Source organism: Caretta caretta, chromosome 18, assembly GCF_965140235.1.
Source record: "Caretta caretta isolate rCarCar2 chromosome 18, rCarCar1.hap1, whole genome shotgun sequence".
Classification (NCBI taxonomy): Eukaryota; Metazoa; Chordata; order Testudines; family Cheloniidae; genus Caretta; species Caretta caretta.
The window spans coordinates 16,098,547-16,120,474 of record NC_134223.1 but is presented as its reverse complement, the minus strand read 5'-3'; the positions used below and the strand labels follow the sequence as shown (position 1 = coordinate 16,120,474).

Sequence of the window (21,928 nt, the reverse complement as noted above, 5' to 3'; positions counted from 1 at the left end):
CACTAAATCCATGCAACCAATTATTATTAATAATAGTAATTAATTAATCATCCCCCTCCCCCGCCTCTGGAATGTGTAGAGTTTCCATTTACCCAGGCTGCCCTTTGTGCATTGTTCCCAAGTTATTTAAAGAGCTGTGTCTTTAAGAAGGCATGAATGGAGGTGCAGAAAGGCGGCGGTAGAGGTTGGCAGGAGAGCCTTGTCTTGATTATAAATGGTTTATTATACCACAGAGCTTAAAAGCCATCAGCTCTTGCTGACGGTTAAGGAAGCAGCTCAATGAGGCTGTGGCTGGCCCAGGTCCAGGCAGTTCAGAAAGGAGAGCTAATAGGAAGAAGGCAAACGAGGCGCAGATGGCAACAGACTTCATTGACCCTGACCCTCAGCTGGGGAGCAGGGAAAGCCTCAGGTGCATCTTAATCCCAAATTAACACTCTGCCTCCAGGCCTCCCATCTCTGCTGTGTGTAATTAGGAAATGTGAGTGCTTGGTGTCCGTGTCTGACTCCGGGGTGACGGTTTAAGGATGGATAGAAGAGATCATCCTGGTCTGAATAGACGTAGCGTATTAGACTCCCTGTGGGGCCTGCCGCTGAGGGTGGGATCCTGCAGCCCATTTCTCCTGTCCCGGGTTCTGTTGACACACTGCAGGACCCTCCAGTTCTGGGTTAAATCCTCAGACAAGAGTGGATGTGATGTCTAGCAACTAGAGCTGGGGGCTGGGGCTCAGGACTCTTGGGTTTTACTCGTGGCTCTGTTGTGTGATGTTGGATGAGTCATTTTCCCTTTCTGTGCCTCAGTATCACCATGTGTGAAACAGGGCTGACAACACTGCTTCCTGCCTAGCAGCGCGTGGCATCATTACCATTTGCAAAGGACTTTCAGGTTTCAGAGTAGAGCCGCACCTCTGGCCAAAGGTGTTAGTGTAATTGTAAAGTATTATTACCGGCAGCAGCTAATAGGGGAAACCCTTTTCCCAGCTCCCTGCTAGATCTGGAAAGGGAAAACCCTGCAGCACCATTACATCATTAACCCATGCATCACTAAACCACAATGGACCAGATGTGTCAGGGGGATACCGGGGTGGCATTGTGCTTGCAGAGCCTGGAGGATTCAGCCCCAGGCTAGGAGTAAAGATCTCGGAGTGAGTGACAGCTCTGCTGCCTGGGATTTCGATGGCCACAATACTCACGTGTAACATAGCGCAGACAGACAGACAGATGCTGGTGTGGGTTCCTCTCTTTCCCCCTGTATGAGAACTGCAAACTCACTGCAGCAGTGGCCTCGAGAAGCAATCTAACGTAGACCTTCCTTGCCCCCGAAAGTAGGATGTTCCGATGGTATTTTATTACGCTGGCTGTAATTTCATTACCCGGGGAGCTCTCTCATCTCCAAACGCCACCCCGTGGCTTCCGCTAATCTTCCTCAAGGCCCCTTATCGCCTCCTGCCTCCCGAGCATCATGCCCCTGGCCCCATGCCATTTCCACTAGGAAATGCAAAAATCCACACAAATCAAGTCCTAGCTTTGAACTGGAAGCCTCAGCAATTACTGGATCTGTTCGCCATGGAGACTGTCACCATGGAGCTGTTGCCATAGTGGTGTCTGCTCATAGTGAGAGAGAGAGAGAGAGAGAGAGATGCAAAATAATGTTTTTAAAAAAGAGGTTTAAAAAACCCCATGTTGGGTTTTTTTTTTTATCAGCCAGGTGTTAGTGAGGTCAGCAATTGCTCCATCAAAGCTTTCCCCAGCCTCTACTTTCCATTTTCCTAATGATCCTTATTTAAAAATCTGTTTAAATGTTGGCGTTTCACGGTAATGCAAACAAAGGGGAATTACGGCACCGGTGACGGTGTCTCCCACCCCAGGCCAATGAACTCAGCACCCTCGTTTCTTGCAGAACTGTCCAACGGGATTTCTCGTGACCCCGGAAGGTCAGCGCCTTCGTTTCACACCTCCTCTAACAGCACAGCGCCCCCTAGCAGCATGCAGGGACAGCAGAAAGCTTTCCTTTGAGGAACCTGTGTGCTGTTTTTTCAACACAGAAAGTCTCTGCTCCTTTGGATGGGAGCTTGGCAGCTGCTAGTGATCAGGCTGTTGGTGTTTCAGGGGGAGGGAACTGAGTGAGAAGCCGCCATGTCTGTGCCAAACTTCCTCCCCTGGTTTGATCTAGGGAAGAGAGGAGCTAATTCCACCTGGCTGGCTCTCTGAAGGCAGGGATCAGTTCCAGTCTATTTCCAATAAACCACAGTCAGATTTCATAAATAATAATCGTCCTCATCACGCTTTGCCCACCTAAGCTCTCAGAGCACGAGACCAGCATTACTTAATCACTCCTCCCAGCACCACTGGGAGGTTGAGAGGGGTTTGTTTCCCACTGTTAAAAATGAGAACGAGACACAGAGACGTGTGGTAAGTGGCTCTCCCAGGGTCGCACAGCAAGTCTGTGACAGAGGCAAGAAGACAATCTGGGAGCACTGGCTCTGAGTCCTGTACTCTAGACCAGTGGTTCTCAACCTTTCCAGATAACTGTACCCCTTTTAGGAGTCTGATTTGTCTTGCATACCCCAAGTTTCACCTCGCTTAAAAACTTGGGCTTTCGCTTTAGCCACATGCAGATTTCTGCCGTGGGCCCCAGCGACTTTAATGCTGGCCCTGGTGACCCCATTAAAACAAACTTGCCCACAGTTTGAGAACTGCATATAGACCAGTATAACAAAGTCATTTTCTATATGAAACTGTAATTTGTAGTGACTTTGCTAGTACTTTTTATGTAGCCTGTTGTAAAACTGGGCAAATATCTAGCTGAGTTGATGTCCCACCCGGAAAACCTGTGTACCCCCAGGGGTACACATACCCCTGGTTGAGAACCACCTAGACAACTTTTGCTCCTTACTGATCTAAGCTTAAAATGAAATTTAAAGGGACGCTTACTCCCTCTTCTCCCCCATGGCTTGTCATAGAGCTCTCAGGTGGGCAGAAAGGCTTCACAAACGTATAGGTCAGGTGTCTTTGGAATCTCTGTTGTGATCAAAAAGGGGAATGTAGCCCGCACTATGCAGAGATGTGAATCTCATGGGTGGTTAAATAACCTTTGCTGAAGCCCGAGCAGCTACTGGATTGCTTCCAACCATATCAGAAGTATCAGTCAGCCTCTTTTCCTGGCCACAAAAAATATTCTTGTGTGTATTGTCATGGCCATGGCTAATTCTCCTGCTCGCCTGGCTCTCCTTTTGCCTGGTGGTATTAGAGCAATGGGGTGCACGCTGTGACTGATGTGGTGCAGAAAGAAGTGGGTTTTCCAGGAATTACAAAGCAGTTCCTCTGCCACTCAGCATGCTGATCACATACAGCATGAGGTGCAAAATCACAGCTCCAGATGCTAGGAGCATGGACCTATTATTTCATGTGCAGTTTGTCAAGAGCTGAGATACTCGAGACCCCAACAAGTCTATCTGAGTCCAGGCCCAACAAGCAACTGGGAACAGCTGGATTGCAGGAGGGGCCCCATTCAGAGTCTCCAGGGAAACCAGTTGTCATCAGTGCAAGCTGGGGAAATTTGACACGCAACCATGCAAACTGATGGTGAGGAACATCCTGGCAATATGGTCCAGGGGTTAGTGCACAAGACCGGGAGTCAGGAGGCGTGAATCGATGTCGGGTGGAATTGGAATTGGCGCCAGTGAAAAATCAGGCCCTAGGGAATTGCTCTCACTCCTACTGAAGTTAATGGAAGTCATTATGTTGAGTTTAATGGGAGCTAGATTCAGCTCTAAGGCCCAGATCCTCAGTGGAAGTTCAGCACCTACATACCTTGGAGGATCTGGGCCTAGGTGCCTCCTACTGGCATCCATGAGCAGGAGCAGTCCCTGAGTATACAGCGTTGGCCATCCAAAAGAGAAACACCTGAAATTAGCGGCCGCTTTTGGAAGCATGAGACTCAGGGGAAGATTTTCAGATGAAGGAGGTGCACAATTGCACAGGGCACGTGAACAACTATTGAGATAGTGGTTGCAAATAAAATAGCTTTGCATGGAAACGTGCCTTAATTAGCCATTTGCTTGGGCAGTCGCACAGGTTTCATGCATTTGTGTATCTAGCTAGTGTGTGAAAATCTGGCCCTTCATCTCTCGGTACCTTGGTTTCTCCGTCTGTAAAATGAGGAATAATGATCAAAGAGACATCCCAGCGGGACGCAAGGTTTAACTGAGCATTGCTTGTGAAATGCTTTGACAACCTCAGATGAAAATGATTGTTATTAAAGCAACATAATTGTGTATAGTATTTTATGCCATTTCAAATCTCTTGCTCTTGAAGGTCTTGTAGGCTCAGAGGTAACCAAGCATTTTTTAAACATGGTTTTACTTCTTATTATAGACCATTCAATGTCAGATTTCCTTCATTCTTCACTTCATGCAATATGTGGGGTATGTGTGTCTAAGACACCCAGTTAACAGGGGAACGTCAGTCCAAACTATGATCATTATTCCACCATGAACTAAAAAGGTGCTGACACGGCACTCTAGGAAATGTATGTTGATCCCTTCACGTCTAAGCTGTTTAATAATATTGTAATACTTAATGCTACGGCTTATTCATCTAATACTGATTATACCATACAACCTTGCTTTCCTGTAGTGCTTGTTACCTGAGGAGCTCCAAGAACTTTACAAACATGAATCATTTAGTTAATTAACTTATTAGTTAAGTCTCACACTGCTCCCGTGAAGTGGATGTCTATCATTTTAACAATGGGGAAGCTAAGGCTCAGAGATGATTGTTGGTGATTGCCATTGTTATGACAGCTTCTTTAGTCCTGGTTTGCTTGCATCTCCCTACATTTTGAAGCCTGCCACTTCAGCCTGCACACTCAGACAAGTTGCAGGCAAATTGTGACTAATGCTAATCGCTGCATTTAGCTAAATGAGGTCCAGTTGGGTCATGATGCCTTCTGATACATAATGAAAGAACTTGGATGTTGTTTCACATCACCACTGTATAATCCTTTTATCATCCTCCATTTGTATTGTCCCACTGCTTCAATCCAATCTGAGCTCCAATGTGCTGGACATTGTACTAACTAACATGTGGAAAAACACAGTACTTGCCTTAAAGAGTTTCCAGTCTAACACAAAACACAAGTGAGGTAGGATTAGCCCCATGTTCTTTGAAAAGGTTTAATTCCACTATCTGAAGATAAGGAACACAGATTAAGAGCCAACCCCATTCAATTATATTTCCAAATAGCAGCTCTGCTTCCCGCACCAACAAAATACTAGTCAGCCAGTGGTTTTGATTTCCTTTTCCCTCACCAGGAATGGCTGACAGGGGTTGGTTCTGGAGACTTTGGCCTGATGACGCTAGGAGTGGAAGTAGCACTAGTATCTGCTTTATGGACCTCTTGCTATGGGGAAGGACCAAACTCTGCTACTCAGAAAATTCCTTTTGATTTCAGAACCATTTGGTTATGGTGGGCATAAAAAGTTTGCCTTTTCCTATTAAAGAAAGGATCTATGATGTATGGAGGGTCCACAAAAGGGTTAATGAGTTTGCGTTTGGTGCGACCTGATGGTGACTCACCTTTGGGTTTACTAACCAGTCCCATGAGTGTGTGCTTGGGTGAGGTCACCTCTGGAATTTAGTGTCAAGACTGCAGCAATTTTCAGATCTTTTGTGGCCCATATTTTGTTTTCAGTTTTGTTTTGCCTCTTTTCACCACCACCACCCCCCGCCCAACCCCGGAAATGTCATGTTTTTAAGTGATTTGGTCATGAAGATCCGCAGAACTGCACGATTTTGCATGTTACAGCCAAGACGACAGTTTAGATCCAAAAAATGGATTATTTGGCTTGAAGGGGCATTTTGAATTTCATTAGGGATGTTTTACCCACCTTGCTTTGGTCTCCATGGTAGAGAGTTTGTGTGGGTGGAATCTGCGAAGCCAGCTCTGCATCGGAGCTCTTCAACTTAGATCATCCCTTGGGTATTCCTCCAGAATTCATTCTCTTAATCAAAACAAGTAGTTATTGTTCTCATTTGCCTCTGCACCCTGAAATATAATTGATACAAACACAGCAGAAGATTAGAAATCCCAGCAATCCAAGGGTAGCAGCCGAGTCAAGTAACATCGGCCCATCCTAGAGGTGCTGCAGGACAAATGACAAGCTGTGGTGTTTATTTCTGAGACTCAGTAATTATAATGGAGCTGGGATGCTAGTTTAGAGAAACTGCGGTGGCCTTTCAGAAGTTGCTGCCTCGTCAGTCAATGGCCAGAGTCCAAGGGCTGCAGAGCGAGTGAGAGAGTGAGCAATGCTTAGCCTAGGCTGGGATCCCACTCAGTCAGCTGCCCCAGGATGGTGCTTGAAACACATCCCGGGGCACGCTGACTACCATATTGCTCAGGTAATCACTGCTAACTTTTCGTCTCTAAGGTGCCACGAGTCCTCCTTTTCTTTTTGCGAATACAGACTAACACGGCTGCTGCTCTGAAACCTGCATTACTCACGTGGTTACCCTACTAGTGTGCTCCCATCCATGCCGGGCAACGGTTTGGCTCTTTTACTGCTCTTACTGGTGCAATCAGGCCAGCTGCAGTCAGGGCTGGAGGATGAAGCCAACATCCCCAGTGGGTTTCAAGGATAGCTCTAGTAGGTACCTCACAAGCCAGACATAGCATCGCACAACTCTACCAATGCATCTCAGCGCTGACTCACAGCACCCCCTGCCACCCAAATCCTACCTCCACCCGCTTTGCCCGTGCAGCCCTAATCCTTCCATGTGACACCACTTGAAAATCCAGTCTCAGGCTCACCTACGTCACTCTGCTGATTGACCTCAGTGTGGCCCTGTAGCACCTCCTGCTGCTTTAGTCTTGGGTTTAGCTGCTGAAGTCCCTTAACACTGACCTGGTGCAGCCTGTCAGTCCTGGCAAACTTTTCTAGTTTCTTATTCTTTCGTGCCAAGGTGCTACTCAGCACCTTGCTAAAAGCACCTAACTGCGGTGAAACCAAGTCCTCAGAGAGGAAAAGGCCAGTGCATTCACTCCATCCCCCAGATCTACATGGTTTAATGTTATCCCTCTTCCACCTGGGATTTTAAAATGTTTGTGGGGACCACAACTTCCTCAGAGGCGGGGGATGCTTCTCCTTGGCTTCCCCTAGGCCTCAGCCTGAAGCAAAATCCAGATTCCGAATAGCCTCCGAGTTGGGGACAGTTCTAGTGTTGCTGAATGAAGCCGCGTCTCTTCTCTCTATTCGGGAGGGCTGCATTTCGCACTGCGCAAGCTGCCGCTGAAAGTTTAGGTCACAGGCTGTTTTCTCTTCCCTCATGATGGAAATAGCCTGAGGCCTGGAAGAGCACGGCATTGGGAAGCAAGCAGGGCGCCCCGCCAGGGGATGACTGAAGAGTTCTTAGCCGCCGGATAATTAGGACCTTGCATTTTGGGGATCAGTGACACAATTCACCTCCTCCTATCCCGGTCACTTGTCTTTCTAGTTAAGTCCCTCCGACCACGTGAATGTGCAGGATGCTGTACATTCTTTTTGACACACGCCAGCTGCCACTGATGTCTGAGGACACCTGGCTGTGCTCAGAAGTATGGCACGCTCCATCGGCATGGCACGCACATAGGTGCACCGCAGATCATAGGAATGGCACGTGCTGCCTTTCTGTCTCGCTTCCTAAACGCTCAGGGCCAGATTCTCATCTCAGCCGTGCTGCAGGGACACCGTTCATCTCAGTGGAGTTATCCCAGGCTCCCGGTACATTTGTATAACGGAGATCAGAATCTCACTTACCATCTATAACGTGCCGGATTCTCTGCTCTTGTCACTCTATTGAGATCAACAGAGAGGGTCAACTCAGCAGAGAATTTGCCCCACGGCCTTTATTACTCATGAGGAGGGGGCCAAACAAATGTTCAGTCAAAACCTATTGTTTCCCCTCAAGAAATGGGCACAGCAGGCTGTGACACTGCTGTGAGGATGATAAAGCTATTCCAAGGGGAGAAGGCTGAAGGGCTGCTTGGAAGATCCTAGTTTCTAGTATGTGGTTAAAATCCTTCAAGTTGATGGCTGCAGTTTAACAGCTGCTGCTGTTTCTTTGCTGCAGAGATAAACCCCTTCTTTCAGCTGGTTATTCTATCCATCTCTCACAGATGAGAGGAAACGGCACGGAAAAATTGAATCCGTATGGGCAATAAGGGGATGATGCATGAAGGCATGTGACTTCCAAGTCCGGAGAATAAAAATAGCAGAAAAATCTGCCGGAGAGCCGCCCTTTAATTATTTCTGTTTCTTGAACAGGCTTTTGCCGTTGGCACAGACTGGCAGGCTGGCATTCCTATTGGGCTTCCATATGCACTGCCAGAAAGAGCTTGGCACCACATTGTTAAAGAAAGAAATAAGCCTCTTTTTTGGAAGCTGTTTCAAAGGCCTGGGTGACGGATCAATTATGGTCAGACCCCCGTGGCACCCTGTGGGGAGTGAAGAATCTGGGCTGGGATTGTGAGTCACCAGGACTTTGTTTTCAGCCCACTCATCGGGGTGGGGAGGGAGTCTTGATTCCCATCCTGATGTTAGAGCTGCTTCTGGGGGCCTGCTCACGTTAGCCGTTAGGAGAACAAGCTTTGGAAAAGTACAGCCCAGCGCTTACCTCTAAGTCTGCTTGATGTCGTTGCTGTGCTGTGGTTGCCATGGCTCAGGAGACTGAAATCTCCATGACAATGCATTGGTACCGTGACAACCAGGCAAACTGATGTAACAGTATTCGATTTGGGTTAAAGAGCAGCCCACACGAAGGCAGAAAGTAGAGCCCGGTGAAATGTGGTACTTAGGTGCGCTCACCCGTCCTCCATTCTAATATAACCTACCCATTCCCTTTCATAGCACGTGGGACTGTCTTAATTCATTTCCCAAGGCATTCGTATGGGAAGTGTTTGTGCTTGTGAAAAAGTCTGTGGATAGTGAAAGGAGCAGATACAATAAGCCTACGGGTGCCAGTCTCCGACCAGGAAGAGTGGCTAGCCGATGCCATTTGTCTGAAACCACCGTCCTGGCTGAGATGAGGATTGGGGCCCATTGAAGAAGTCGTGTGGGGAAACTGGCACCACTACTGTCCGCTATGAATTATCCGTTTTGTGGCTAAACAGAGAACTTCATTCTCCAGCAGCACTAAATTTACTCTTGCCTGTAACCCATCCATCCAACGCGTCCTTTAAAACTCAGCAGATCACCGCAGCAGCGCTGTTCGAGCTAGCCGTCTGGGGCATGCAGGAGTGGTTTGTATCTGGTCTTCTCTGGCTAGCAGGACCCTAGCCCAGATCTATCAATAGCAGCACACCCGCAGTGATGTTGCAGGAAGCCCAGCGTCATTGTGGATGTGGTCAGAATTCCAAAGAGGCACCAACATGGTAATTGACAAGTTTAGTTAAAATAAAACGGTGGGCTGGATTCAAATCTTCTTTAGTGACTTTCCAAATTGGACCCAGCTCACTTTCCTCTTCCAACACAGCCTGGGCAAGTCAGGCAGAGCAGAGCTGTATTTGCGGGAAGCAAAGGCCGATATTACAGCACTGTTTTGAGATCTTATTCTGACAAAATTAAATAGATTTACTATTCTTGGGCCCTTTGCTGGCATCAAAGAAAATTACACTTGCCTGTAAACCGGAGGCAGCCAACTCTCTTGCTTTGCTTGGGGGCGAATGGCCTTCAAGGGAGATTGCTCCATCTGCAGAACTAAGTCAAGCCTCAGGAGACCCTCTGTGCAAAGAATGACTCCAGCTGGGAGAGTTTAACAAGCTCCTCTGGGAATAGGACCTGCCCGTTTCTGATTGGAGCCAGTCGGAGTCGTAGGAGCTCATACATCGCAGGGCTGGGCTGGATGTTTGGAGAGAGGCACCTCTGTGCAATGCAGATGTGACACAGATTTGTTCTGTGGACAGATCTAGACCATGGCATCAGTGTGTCTCTCTGTACCATACAGTATCTTACATCCAGAATCCCTTTTATTTACATTAATATAGACATTGATATTAGTACTTACTTAGCTCTTATATAGTGCGTTACAGCCATAGATCGCAGAGCCCTTTGCAAAGGATGATAAGGTTCATTAGCCCTTTTTATGCAGAGGTGGAAGTCGAGGCACATTGCAGGTCAGTGGTAGTTGCAGGGAGAGAATCTGTGTCTAGAAGTGGTCTGGAGCATGGAAAGAGCATTTGGAGAAGCAACCAGACCTTTGGCTTTGTATCTGCCGGGCACCTTTTGAGGGTCACCTGTTACTACAAAGGCTGCTCAAGTTTGATTAGACATAGGACTCCGCCGTTAAATTCTGGATCCAGATTTCAAATCCCACCCCCTCTAAATTAGGGAGTTCAGATCCAGGATCTTGGGTGGGCCCATTATAGGGATGGAGGCCAGCTGTGAAATCCGGATCTCGAGCCAAGTAACGGTTATGAACCTGCCAGCTCTCCCTCTAATTTGGGGTACTTAGCTTTGGGTTCCTCTCTGTGATGGCAGGAAGAGGTCTATCTAGCTCCCTATCTAGCAGGGAGAGACTCCCTCCCTAGGTCTATCTAGCTCTATCTAGCAGGGAGAGACTCTGAAGCTGGGGCTGGGGGGAGGAAGTCTGGGCTAGGTATAGTAGCATCTGAAGTGCCCGGCAGGAAGAATCCCCCATTTTGTCTGTGTCAGTACATGTTTCTCCTGGCATTGTGGGAGCCAGCAGGACCTAGCCAACTGCATCTCAACTTCTAGGGGCACTTACATTTTCTCTATCCAGTTTTGCTGGATGAAAACTAGATCTCAGGCCATCTTATATCGTACATAATGGTGATGAATAACTCAGGGCATCTCCTCCGGGTTTGAAGTTTGGCTTGTGTCTGGAAGTAGCTTTGTTTTGGGGAGTGTCATTTTCTCTAAGCGATCAGTGACCAAGTACTCTCTGTGCAGCGCACCAGGGGACTTCAATACGTCTTGCTGTTGCAGGGAGTCCGAGCACACCATGGCCCACATAGGAATGCCAGGCGCCCTGCTAAAAGAAACTAGACAAGGAAGGGAAAGCAGAAACTGGTCCCAGTACAATTCTAGTGCAAGAAGATGCTATGCTCTCAATTTCCATGGATTTATACTGGTTTATCCTAGGCCAGCATATGGCCCATATGTCCAAAATGGCTGGGAAGGATACAGTCAAACCACAAGACAGAAACAGTTTTGCATGAAAAGAGAGGATGCTGATAATATATGAGACTTTCTCTTGCTCGTAAGTAACATCATGTGGTTTGGTGGCAGGATAATAAACTCAAATAAGGACGGTTACAAGCATCACATCGCAGTTCCCAAATATGCAGCTAATTTAGATTTAACAAGACAGTTATTAGACGTTAAGTAACTAGACTCCTTAATTCTTAAAACAAATATGCATATTCTTTGAGGCTTCACAGCTATGCAAAAGATTTCTTTATGAAAACCACATTGATGGCAGATGGGGAAGGGCTGTGTGTAACAGATTAAAAAATCTGGTTCAAAAACAACTATGTAAAAGATAAACAATCTGCCCCATAGTTGTCAAACCTCAGAAAATAAAGGCCAGCTCTTCGGCTAGTGTAAATCAGCAGAGCTCCATGGAGTGAGGAACTGGACCTAATTTAAGGGAGGGATAGTTGTCTATCAGTTAAAAGCGGTGGTTAGAAATCAAGGACTGTAATTTCAGCTGGCGTAGAGGGTGCAGAGCTCTGCTGAAGCTGGTAAAACTGCATTAATCTGCACAACCAGAGAATTCCTTAGCTCTGTTGATTTCAGTGGACGTTTGGAGCCTAAATAGACGTTAGGTGTGTGAGCTGCTTCATTGATTCCACCCTGAGGTTTTTTTAAAGACAGTAGTGCTATGCTGATTTACACCAATTGAAAAGTGGGCCCCAGGACTCCTGGGTTCTTTTCCTGGCTCCACCATAAATTCTCAAGTCATGTAATGCAACGTTTTCCAGCTTGCTCTCTGCATTGGAATGGTCCAAGTGCTGGGGGGAGAAGGTGTCTAGGCAGGGAGGGTCCGACCGATCCAAGGCCTGAGAAGTTAGATGCAATAGCAGCGGGGAAGTGACTGGAGGGATTCAAAGAAAGGGATGATGTGAACAGAAGGACGGACAAGGCAAATGATCTTGGCTGCTGTATTTTGTAGCGACTGGAGCGGGAGCAATGTGGGTGTGGGGGCCCGGAGAGGAGAGTGTTCCCATACGAATGAAGGGAGGAGATGAGAGGTGAGAACAGAGAGTGAAGGTTGCATCTAAGAAATGTTGTGAAGGACACCTTGTGAGATTTGGACACCCCTCAGAGCAGAAGGGGAAGGGGAATTCTCACTGGGTATTGAGCAAGCTTAACACGGAGCATAGCAGGACCCTCTGAGATGCTAGTTCAAATCCAACCCCGGTCAGAGGAGACTCAAAAAGTCATTACCACATGCTAGCCCTTTAGTGGCCTATGTGACCATGATGATGGTCTCAGCCCCATTCTGAGAAACTCCATCGGGAGGTAGTATTGCTCAGTGAGTAGGGCACTTGCTCAGGAGTCGGGAAAGCTGGATTTTATTGCCACTGGCCTACAGTGTGACCTTGGTCAAGTCACTTCCACTCTCTGTGCCCCTCTTTCCCCTCCCTCTCTTTTTCCTTGCCTAGACTGTAAACTCTTCAAGGCAGGGATTGCCTCTTACCAAGTGTCGGTACAATGCTTATCACATGGGGCCCCCCATTCATCTGGGGTCTCTAAGTGCTACCATTATACAAACAATAACCTCATGTACAAATGCCCTTCCACGGCTAGCACTCAGTACCATTCCTGCTGGCAAACTGAGTGCTCCTTGTGCCTGGAGAATGAACTCCCAGGCCTTGTTGGGCTCTTTCCAGAACAGGTCTAAGGCGGACTGGCGGGAGAGGGGGGAGGCGTGGGAAGCATGCACTGATGCGGCCCCTGCTGCTCCTCTTCTAGTGAAGAATAGACGCCTCTGATCTGAGTCTGTCACTCCAGAGCTTTCTGTCAGCACCAAAACCCCTTGAAAAGAAAGGCAGGCATTCCCAGAATGCCGATGGGGACCTAGGTTGCTGGAGAGATGAGATGAGGCAGAGATATTTTCCTGCTTGTAGATTTGTGCAGCGGAAGCTGGAGCGGGACACAAGCCTCAGCATTCAGAGCCAGGGCGTCAGCGCCCCAAACTCTCAGGCTGTTCAGATCCAGGGTGTCAGTTCAGCCCTTTGTGAGGCGATGATGGGATCTTGGATGCTGGGACGCGGCCGGGAGATGCAGAGCAATTCTGCTGACTCATGTGGCACCCAAGTCAGGTGGGTCTCATTAGCTCCCCCTCAGGAGGCAAAAAATGGGGGAAAGAAAGAGAGGAAAGGGGGGTAAGACAGGAGGTCTTGTGCAGAAAAATCCCTACAGTCAGCGAGGTCCAGAGTGAGCCTAGACTAAGCCTCCGTCAGCACGTGAGGAACCAGGTGATTCATACGTCTGACAACATGCACTTAATATTCAGTCACAACAGGTCATGTGGTGGTATGTCCCATGACTGTGTGAACTCCCCATGCGCTGGACACCCTAAGGCAATTAAAAACCTTTCACAAACCCTTCTAAAAGCGCTGGTACATTGATTATGAGGAGATTACAGTAAATAAACTAGTTTTCCCCCCCTTCTTCCTCCCCCCCCCCGCCAGGAAACAGCCCCACCACTTCCCATGACCCTTATGAAACTCAACAAAACAGCCACATACCCTGAAAGCCCAGGAATGGCAGATGGGACCGCCCCCGCCCCTCCCAGTATTGAGCAATAACATCATCGTGATTATCTATGTATTTATGTATATGTCAGTAGCTCCCAGAGGCCCCAGTTGTGGATCAGGGCCCACTGTGTTAAGAGCTGTACATGTCATTAAAAAAAAGACAGTCCTTGCCACAAATATCTTACTGTGTTGGCATACAATGGGCGTGAATCCTCCTTCAAAGCAACTTTCTATGTAACATTTATTTTTTAAATTGCTTGCTGCTTGGAGGATGGGGTTAGATTGCAATGACCTTACAGGATAGCTAAGAAATAGGGTTGGGATTTTTAAGCTTCCTAAGGGATTTAGACACCCAGTTCCCCAGTAAAAATCAATGGGAATTCCCCATCTAAAAAAATCAATGGGAAATGGGAGTCCCACCCATTGAAAATCTTAGCCCAGACTTGGAGATAAATAAAAGCTGCTTTGTTGGGATGTCATAAAGGATAGAAACTAACTGGGGTGGGGGAAGGGACAAGCACAAGAGAACTCGATTGGCTCATGCAGTCTCCTCTTAAGGTTAACAGAGAGGAAGGAAGGTCCAGGGGTAAGGGTGCTCCCCAGGAACTTGAGAAAGCTGCGTTCGGTTCCTTGCTCCGCCACAGACCTCCTGGTGACTTTGGGCAAGTCACTAAGGCTACATTTACACTGCAAAGGAAGAAACATGGCGCTGAGTCTTCGAGCCTGTGTCAACCGACTCAGGCTGCGTGGCTAAAACTAGCAGTGTAGCCGCTCCCGCGTGGGTCAAAACCTGCTCAGGGTTTTTAGCCCCACATGGTGAGCCCAAGTCAATCGACCCAGGCTCTGAGACTCGCTGCTGGGGGGGGTTTTCTTTGCCATGTAGATGTACCCTCAGTGTCTCAGCCCCCTATCTCTAAAATAGGGATAACAGGACCCATGCATACGCACACCTTCCAGGGATTTCAGTAGAATTGGAGGGCGCTCAGCATCTGTCAGAATTGGGCCCAGTTATGTAATGTGACAGGACTGTGATAGGGACAGGCATAGCGTGCAGGGAGGAGAGTTCACACAGTCACATGCTGTATCACATGGCCGATGTTGTCACTGAATATTAGGTCTACCCTGTAAGTTGTCTGAATCATCTGGTGCCTCACAGCATTCCAAGGGAGATTTCTGGTAGCTGTTGGGAGAGGTGCTCTCTCCTGAAGCCTGTGTGTACTGGATTGGCGATCGCCTTAAAAGTTCAGGACAGAATTGACATGCTCGAGATCTGCGCCTGGCCTTCTATTTGATTTACTTCCTTTGTGGGGAGGGAGTCTCCGATCTCTGTTCCATTTGGATTACCTGGCAGGATGTCGGCCGCCTGGTAGCAGTGTCAGATGGGGACTGTGTTCACCTGTAGAAGGTATTGTTCATTTATTTCCCATGGAAGAGTGGTGAATGTGGAGAAATACTGAGTTTGCTCTGCTAGTTGTAATTCCTCTGAGAGAGATGGGCTGGATCACAACATCACATGACCTCTCAAGGTACCTTCCAGCCCGATGTTTCTATGACTTTATGATCAGAGTGAAACTCCCTTCCCAAACTCGGTGGAAGTGCGAATCTGGATCCAAATTTTATGACTTTGCCCTATCAATCATTTTTTATTTATCCTTCCTGTTGTTAGCAATGTGTCCCTGGGCGGCTGTTCATCCATTTAAAACAACAAGAGCCTTTAGAGAATAGATTTTGTTGCCTGATCTACCGAGGCCCTGGGGATTTTCTCCTGGTTCCTTTTGGATTGTGTGCGTCCCGTCCTTGGCTGTAATAAAGCCACATGAATTGGTGCTTCGCCGGCACATCCTTCCTCCACAGACCTTTTACCTGGCACATGCCCATGGCTGGAATTTTTAAAAGGCAGAGCGTTAACACTTCATGCTGTACACAGCAAACCCACAAGCGGGAGAGGGTTCATGCAATGGACTGTGGATTGCATGTGTTGGGAAACAAAATTGCAGTGAGGTTTACCACACTTCCAGGTGCTTGTTGAAGGGAATGGCTGCCCAGCTGGGGACAGGCTACCCCAGCACGCTGCTCTCCATGGGAAGGTTTCTGCCTTACTGCTCTTGCAGTTGGAGTTTTGCCTAAGAGAAAAGTGGATTTATCCCAAAGGTCTTGAGCTGGAAATATCTTTTGCCAATGGGCTGGGCTGATGTCATTGAAATTTTCCCATAGTTGGGTGAGGCCAGAATCCTACTGGCCTCTTACTGTCACCACTACCCAAGAAATGGAAAGAAAACAGACCCAATGGATCTCTCCTTCAGACACAGCCAAGGCACTAAGGGTAACACTCAGAGGTGTGTGAGAGTGAGTAGACTGAGATGGTAACAGGACCAAGATATGCCCACATATGGGCTAAAGGCTTGCTGGGGTTTGGAAGATGCAGCCAACAGTGTGGGTGTTCTTGAGGCATCGTTACAGCCTGAGCTTCACAAGGGCTTTAAGCCGGCACAGTTAATGCTGGTTGCCAGTGTGCCCGTTTACCCCAGGCATGTCATTCATGCTGGTGTAATTTAAGAGTTACTCCCGATTTACATGGGCGTAAACGAGATCAGACTAAGACCCCACAGGTGGTGGCTTTGCTGTACATTTCCCTAGCACAATACAGCCCAGTGACTTGCCTGTGACACTGATGGGGGTTGCCATGAATTTCCCCCCCCCCTCCAAGATTTTTTCATCAGTCCAGGAGCAAAACCCATCCCAGATAATTTAGGATCCTCAGAATGGAATTCTCCCAAAATGTGGATCCTCAGCTTATACGGCAGCCTCTGCGCAGGAAACCCCTGACTGGGTGGTGCAAACTTTCGCCTCTCTCCTCTGCCTTTTGGAGTTCTTCTGGCCTTTGCCTTTCAAGGACTGTTTGGTTTCTCTGCCCATCATCCGTGTTTAGGCAACCAGCTGATTTCCCCTTTTTTGCTCTTCTGATTACAGGGCGACCATAGATGAAGTGGAAACAGATGTGGTGGAGATAGAAGCAAAGCTTGACAAGGTAAGATGGGGAAGCTGAGAGAGTGGCTTTGGGGGAGATGGCTGGGGTGAGTCTTTGGTTTAGGAACGTGGCCCCGCCAGTCTGTTCCGGACTGTCAGAAAATCATTGGTTGATATGCTGGCTTAGTGTATATGATCATGTCTTCCTGTGCTGGCTGGACCCAGCCACTGCTGCTCAGCCATAGACGAGGGAGTTGGTTGCTCCTTTTAGCACAAGTAGCTGGGGCTTGTTTCTGAAGAGAGGTCAGCAGAGCTCCACTTCTTTGTGCCTCTGTTTCTCCTTCCACTCTGTCTTTGTCTTGTCAACTTGGACATTTCTCACTTGGTGGCTGCCCAGCAGCTAACACAATGTGGCCATAGCCTTAGTTAAGATCTCTAGGCAATGTTCACTCCCTGATTGTGACGTTTGTAGGTATGCAACCTGGTTTAGTTACAAGAGCGCTCTGTAACTCACAGCTGGGGTTCACAGAGAGGAGGGTGTATGTGGAATTCAGCTGGGAATGGTTTTAACAATAACGTGTCGAATCTGTTTCAATTGTGATAAAGTCTTAAAAACCATTTGCTATTGTAACAATCACCTTAAATAGTTCCCATTTGGGGAGGATGTCTAGCCCATTGGTTAGATGAGGTTCAGGACTCCTGGGGTCTACTCCAGTCTCTGCCAGAGAGTATCCCTGTGCAACCATAGCTTCGCTGCACCACCTTTCCTCCAGCAGCAAAATAAAGATAACACTTACCACACAGCAACTTTCTGAAGTTTAATTAATGTTTTTAAAGTGCTTTGAAGCACTTGGACGAAAGGTGCTATAGAAATGCAAACTATTATTATACTATAATGAAAATTGAGTGTGTGTACACCACTGGCCTCTGCCGGATATAATTAGAACTGAATTGAAGCCAGACTTCCTGAGTCCCAGGACGGTATCTTAATCATAAGACCATCTTTCCCCATTGGAAGTGTGAATATGAAACCTGCTACCTTACCGATTTTCCTCTCTCCTATTGTGTGCTCATGCTTGTCTGTTATTGGAAGGTTGTGAACAAGTGCCAGGCTTAACATGGCTGATCGGTTTAGTGTAGGACTTCCCCTGAGGGCTGGGAAGTGCCCACTGACTGGCTTTTACTGTTTTTTTTCATGTTTTTCTGGGTGCTGGGACTCTAATTTTAGACAACATAGCATTGGATCAAGTGCTAAACAAACAAACAAAATACATTCAAAATACAAAACATTCCAAGGATGTTGCAAAAAGATGTAGAAAAAGCAACAAGGCAGGTCAAATTTCCTGCTTTTTGACATCAATTGTGCCCCTTTAATGTTTCCAAATATCCGTCTGGTCGTGCTACTGCATGACTTGATGAGGTCTCAATCAGCAGCTACTGAGGCAAAAGCCTCCATCAGCCAGAATAGTTTGGAATAGCCAGTTTTAGAGTGGGGCTGGGTGGGAAGAGAGTTGAAAAAGTCTTGGATCCAAGTCAAGAGACTTACCAACAGAAAGTCATGTTGTCTCCCTCCAAATGTTGGAAACATCTGCCCAATTGTTTCTGAACTGAAGCAGACAGGTGGAGGACCAGTGCCGGATTTTAGCAGGGAGATTGCGTGTGGTTAGAAGGGGCGAGAACTTCTGCATCAGACTTAGAGGCTGGTTTTGTTGAAGCCACAGGCCCTAAGAAATGGGTGGCCTATGGGAATCAAATAGGTGGTGTTAGGCCAAGTTCCTAGCGGACAGGTGCCTGCATAAGATACTTAACTTCCTTATTGGAAGTTGAAAAGAACCCTGAGCTATCTGTTGGCCCTTAGAGCTGGTCCCTCGGAGGTTGGACTGGGGCGCTTTGGCTGTACAGAATCGGGGAAGCTTGTTCTGATGATTCCAATAGTGCCATTATTGTGGCTAGTCTGTGACTAAAGGCCATTGGTTTCCAGGCCTGTCAATCTGGAACCCTGCGTTAGCTCTAGAATTCTATAAACAATAATTCCGCACTCACGATTTCATTGCATAGAGGAATGCCCCATAAATATATTTCCAATAGATTTAATAAGAGAGCTAATTAGAGCACCTTTGGGCCGGGACTGTCTTAAAGCTACGGTCTCAGGTAATTTGGGCCCTCTGCAGATGGTAGCAATGGGCTGGTCTTGAAGCTCCTTCCATTTTGAATGACAGGTCTCATGAGATAGGTTTCGTTTTCACTTTGTTTCCACCGGCTTGCACCAAAATCTCCTGGCAGGGCTGTGAAATTTCATGTGAAATTGTGGCTGTGTCAGAATCAGAAATAGGGCCACACAGCCTGGAACCGAAACAAGTAAAGGCGGGTTTGGATCCAGGAATTTGAAGCTGAAGGCCCGCATTGAAATTCAAAGCAATTATGCTTTGAGGGTTCATTCTGGACAAAATTCTGTTTGTTTTGCTCAGATTAAATAGGAATGTTTGTATGGCCCTTATCACCAGAGTGTTTGAGTGTTTCACTGTCCTTAGTGGATTTATTGTCAACTTATCTGTATAGAACAGTGGCACAGGCAAATTAAGCAACTTTGTCCAAGATAACACCAGAAATCTATGTCTGAACTAGGAGCTGACCCCAGTTCTTCTCAGCCCTTGTCCTATGCTCTATCCACCAGGCAATCCTTCCTCCTTGGGAATACTAGTGGAATAAGGTGCTATTCAGTGCAAGTAAGGGTGTCAGGATCTGTCTCTTAAGACTCAACTCTCTGCCCTTCCTGTGGTTTGGTGGGTTTCTCAGTCTTTAATTGCTTTCTACAGTTAGAGGTAGAAACAGCTGTTTCTAAACTGTGCAAATACGGCTGCTGCCTTCTCTCTGACCTCAAGTTTGCCTCCAACTGTTGCAGGCTACTTTCCTATCAATGGTGCCCAAGCCTTCTAATATTTCAGGAGTCTTTCTGAAGCTAGGGAACATGATTTCAGAGTGCGCTCGTGCTGAATGGCCCTCAGCTACTAGGAACACAGCCTTGGCTGTGTGCGCGAGGAGGTATTTTAAAAACCGCCACGTTGCAGAATAAGCTGGATTTCCTTTCCAAAGGATCTGTCCAAAGCCCCTGGTGTCCGTCTGGGCTCCAGATGCTACAGGAGCTACATCAATTTGTTTTCTTTCTTTGGGGTGGGATGGAATAGCACAAATGTTCCTCTAGCACCCGGTTCTGTTCCGCCAGATTATGTGAACAAGAGAGAAAGGAGGCGTGTGAGAACTGTGTTCAGATAATAGTCTGCTAACACAGCTGGAGACCATTGACTCACCCCATGGGCCAGTCACATTTATCAAAAATGGCTTTACAGTCATTAAAGTGGACGATTTTGGTTTCTCCCCCCAATGAAAAATTGCTGGAAAAAAACTCAGTTTCTAAAAAGTTTGGTTGTCAAAAGCCAACATTTTTCATTTTGTCAAAAAAATAAATGAAACGTTCAGTGACAAGTTTTGAACAAAAACATTTTTTGTGTGTGTTTCTTTTGGAGTGTGTGGATAAGACAGTATTTTTTAAACCGGCCTTAACTGTGGGTGGTGTGCTGGTTCCCTGGGTCAGGGGTTTTATAGTGAACAAGAAGACAGATTTTTGAGTCCTTGCTCTCCCCACATTCTTTCTAAAAGGAGAAATTAGATAACCAAGGGATTGTGAGTTCTGACTCACAACGTTCACTGCAATCAGCTGACAGGCTGTTTCTAGGGATGCTCAGGAGCTCACATGTGTGTATCTGGAAGTCTTTTGTTTCTGGACATTCTCCATGCGGTTCTGACTAAATTAGTGATCATAGTCCATTAATGGACCCTGAGAGGGGCTGCGGTGGGAAGCAGCCTCGCCCAGCTGTGTTGCTGTGCACCCATCTTTAAAACAAAGGAGTGGGCGTTACTCCGCTGTTAGATTGGTGGCAGTTTGGACTAACTTCAGTGGTGTGGTAACAGTCTGTAATGTCACGCAGAGGAGAATCAGACGCCCTGCATGTAGCACTCTTGCTAATACATCCCTCACTAGAGCTAGGACCTTCCACAGTCACGGGGTGAAGACAACTGTACTGTCTAGTACCACGAGCCGCTCAGTGGGGAATACCATTATTCCCTTCAGATCTTTAGTACTCAGAGGTACTGTTTCCCTGGGCTGCAGGACCGAATGAGACCGTGTTTAAGAGTTAGCTAGAGTTCCTCTGATTTTACAGGGATCTGGTCCTTGGCCCTACGCGTATTACACAGCTTAAAAAAATACAAAGCCCTCGGATCTATTATATCAGATAAACGTTTGTCAGGCTTCTAAATGTCACAGCCTCTGCCCTTGCTTTCCTTCCTCCCACACCTAACCCCCCCCCCCCCCCCGCCCTCCCAGGAAAATCCAGAGAGAACATATGGAGCGAATCGCCCACAAAACAACTCTCGAACCTGCAGTTGAGTTCAGAAATCTCCACTGAATTGTTTTAACAAATTATTTTGAGCACACAAGTGGGCTGCAAACCATTCACTTCAGCTACTCATACCCGCCATGGCTCCAGGCCAGTGTGAAGGTGCATTTTACTACTTCACCATTAGGCATGCATTTGTGCCTCAGTTTCCCTACGAAAGACAGTCTTCCCCAGGCTGGTAGTGTGATCTGGCCAGACCAAAAATCCTCTCCTTCCAGAGCAATGAAAGTGCAAAATCCTTTCACCCTCCTTGGGCACAGCTCTCTGCTAGGGTCTGTGCAGTGATTAAATCCATCCCTCTTGGTTGCAGGGGGCTTCCTCCCCGCTTCAACCAGGGTTTAAGACTTCACTGGGCTATGACTTCCCATTCAATCCTTCCCCTCAGCTGCAGGGTTTCCACATCACTGCTCTAGGTAGCATCATACTGGGGCCTTCTGTTACGTACTGTAAGCTGCAGCCTTGGCACACTAATACATGGATCACCTTTCCCACTGCCCAGGGCCACGTCCTCCAAGGCCTGCTTCCAACGAGGCCTTCCTCTGGCCTCTTGAGCCAAGCACCTGTCTGCAGGGAATGCTCCCCACCTAGGGTGACTAGACAGCAAGTGTGAAAAATCGGGACGGGGTTGGGGAGGGTAATAGGTGCCTATGTAAGAAAAAGCTCCAAAAATCAGGACTGTCCCTATAAAATCGGGACATCTGGTCACCCTATCCTCACCTTAGCTCAGGCCCCACCACATCACCAT

The 21,928-nt window shown here is 47.5% G+C and overlaps 1 protein-coding gene across 1 annotated transcript in view; it reads left to right on the top strand.

Annotated features, from left to right (window-relative positions):
* ACAP3 (ArfGAP with coiled-coil, ankyrin repeat and PH domains 3) overlaps positions 1–21,928 on the top strand; it is a 158,628-nt gene that overhangs the window by 52,520 nt on the left and 84,180 nt on the right. Inside the window, exon 2 of the mRNA XM_048824822.2 lies at positions 16,730–16,787. Coding sequence (XP_048680779.1) covers positions 16,730–16,787 — 58 coding nt within the window. The remainder of the gene's footprint in view (positions 1–16,729; positions 16,788–21,928) is intronic.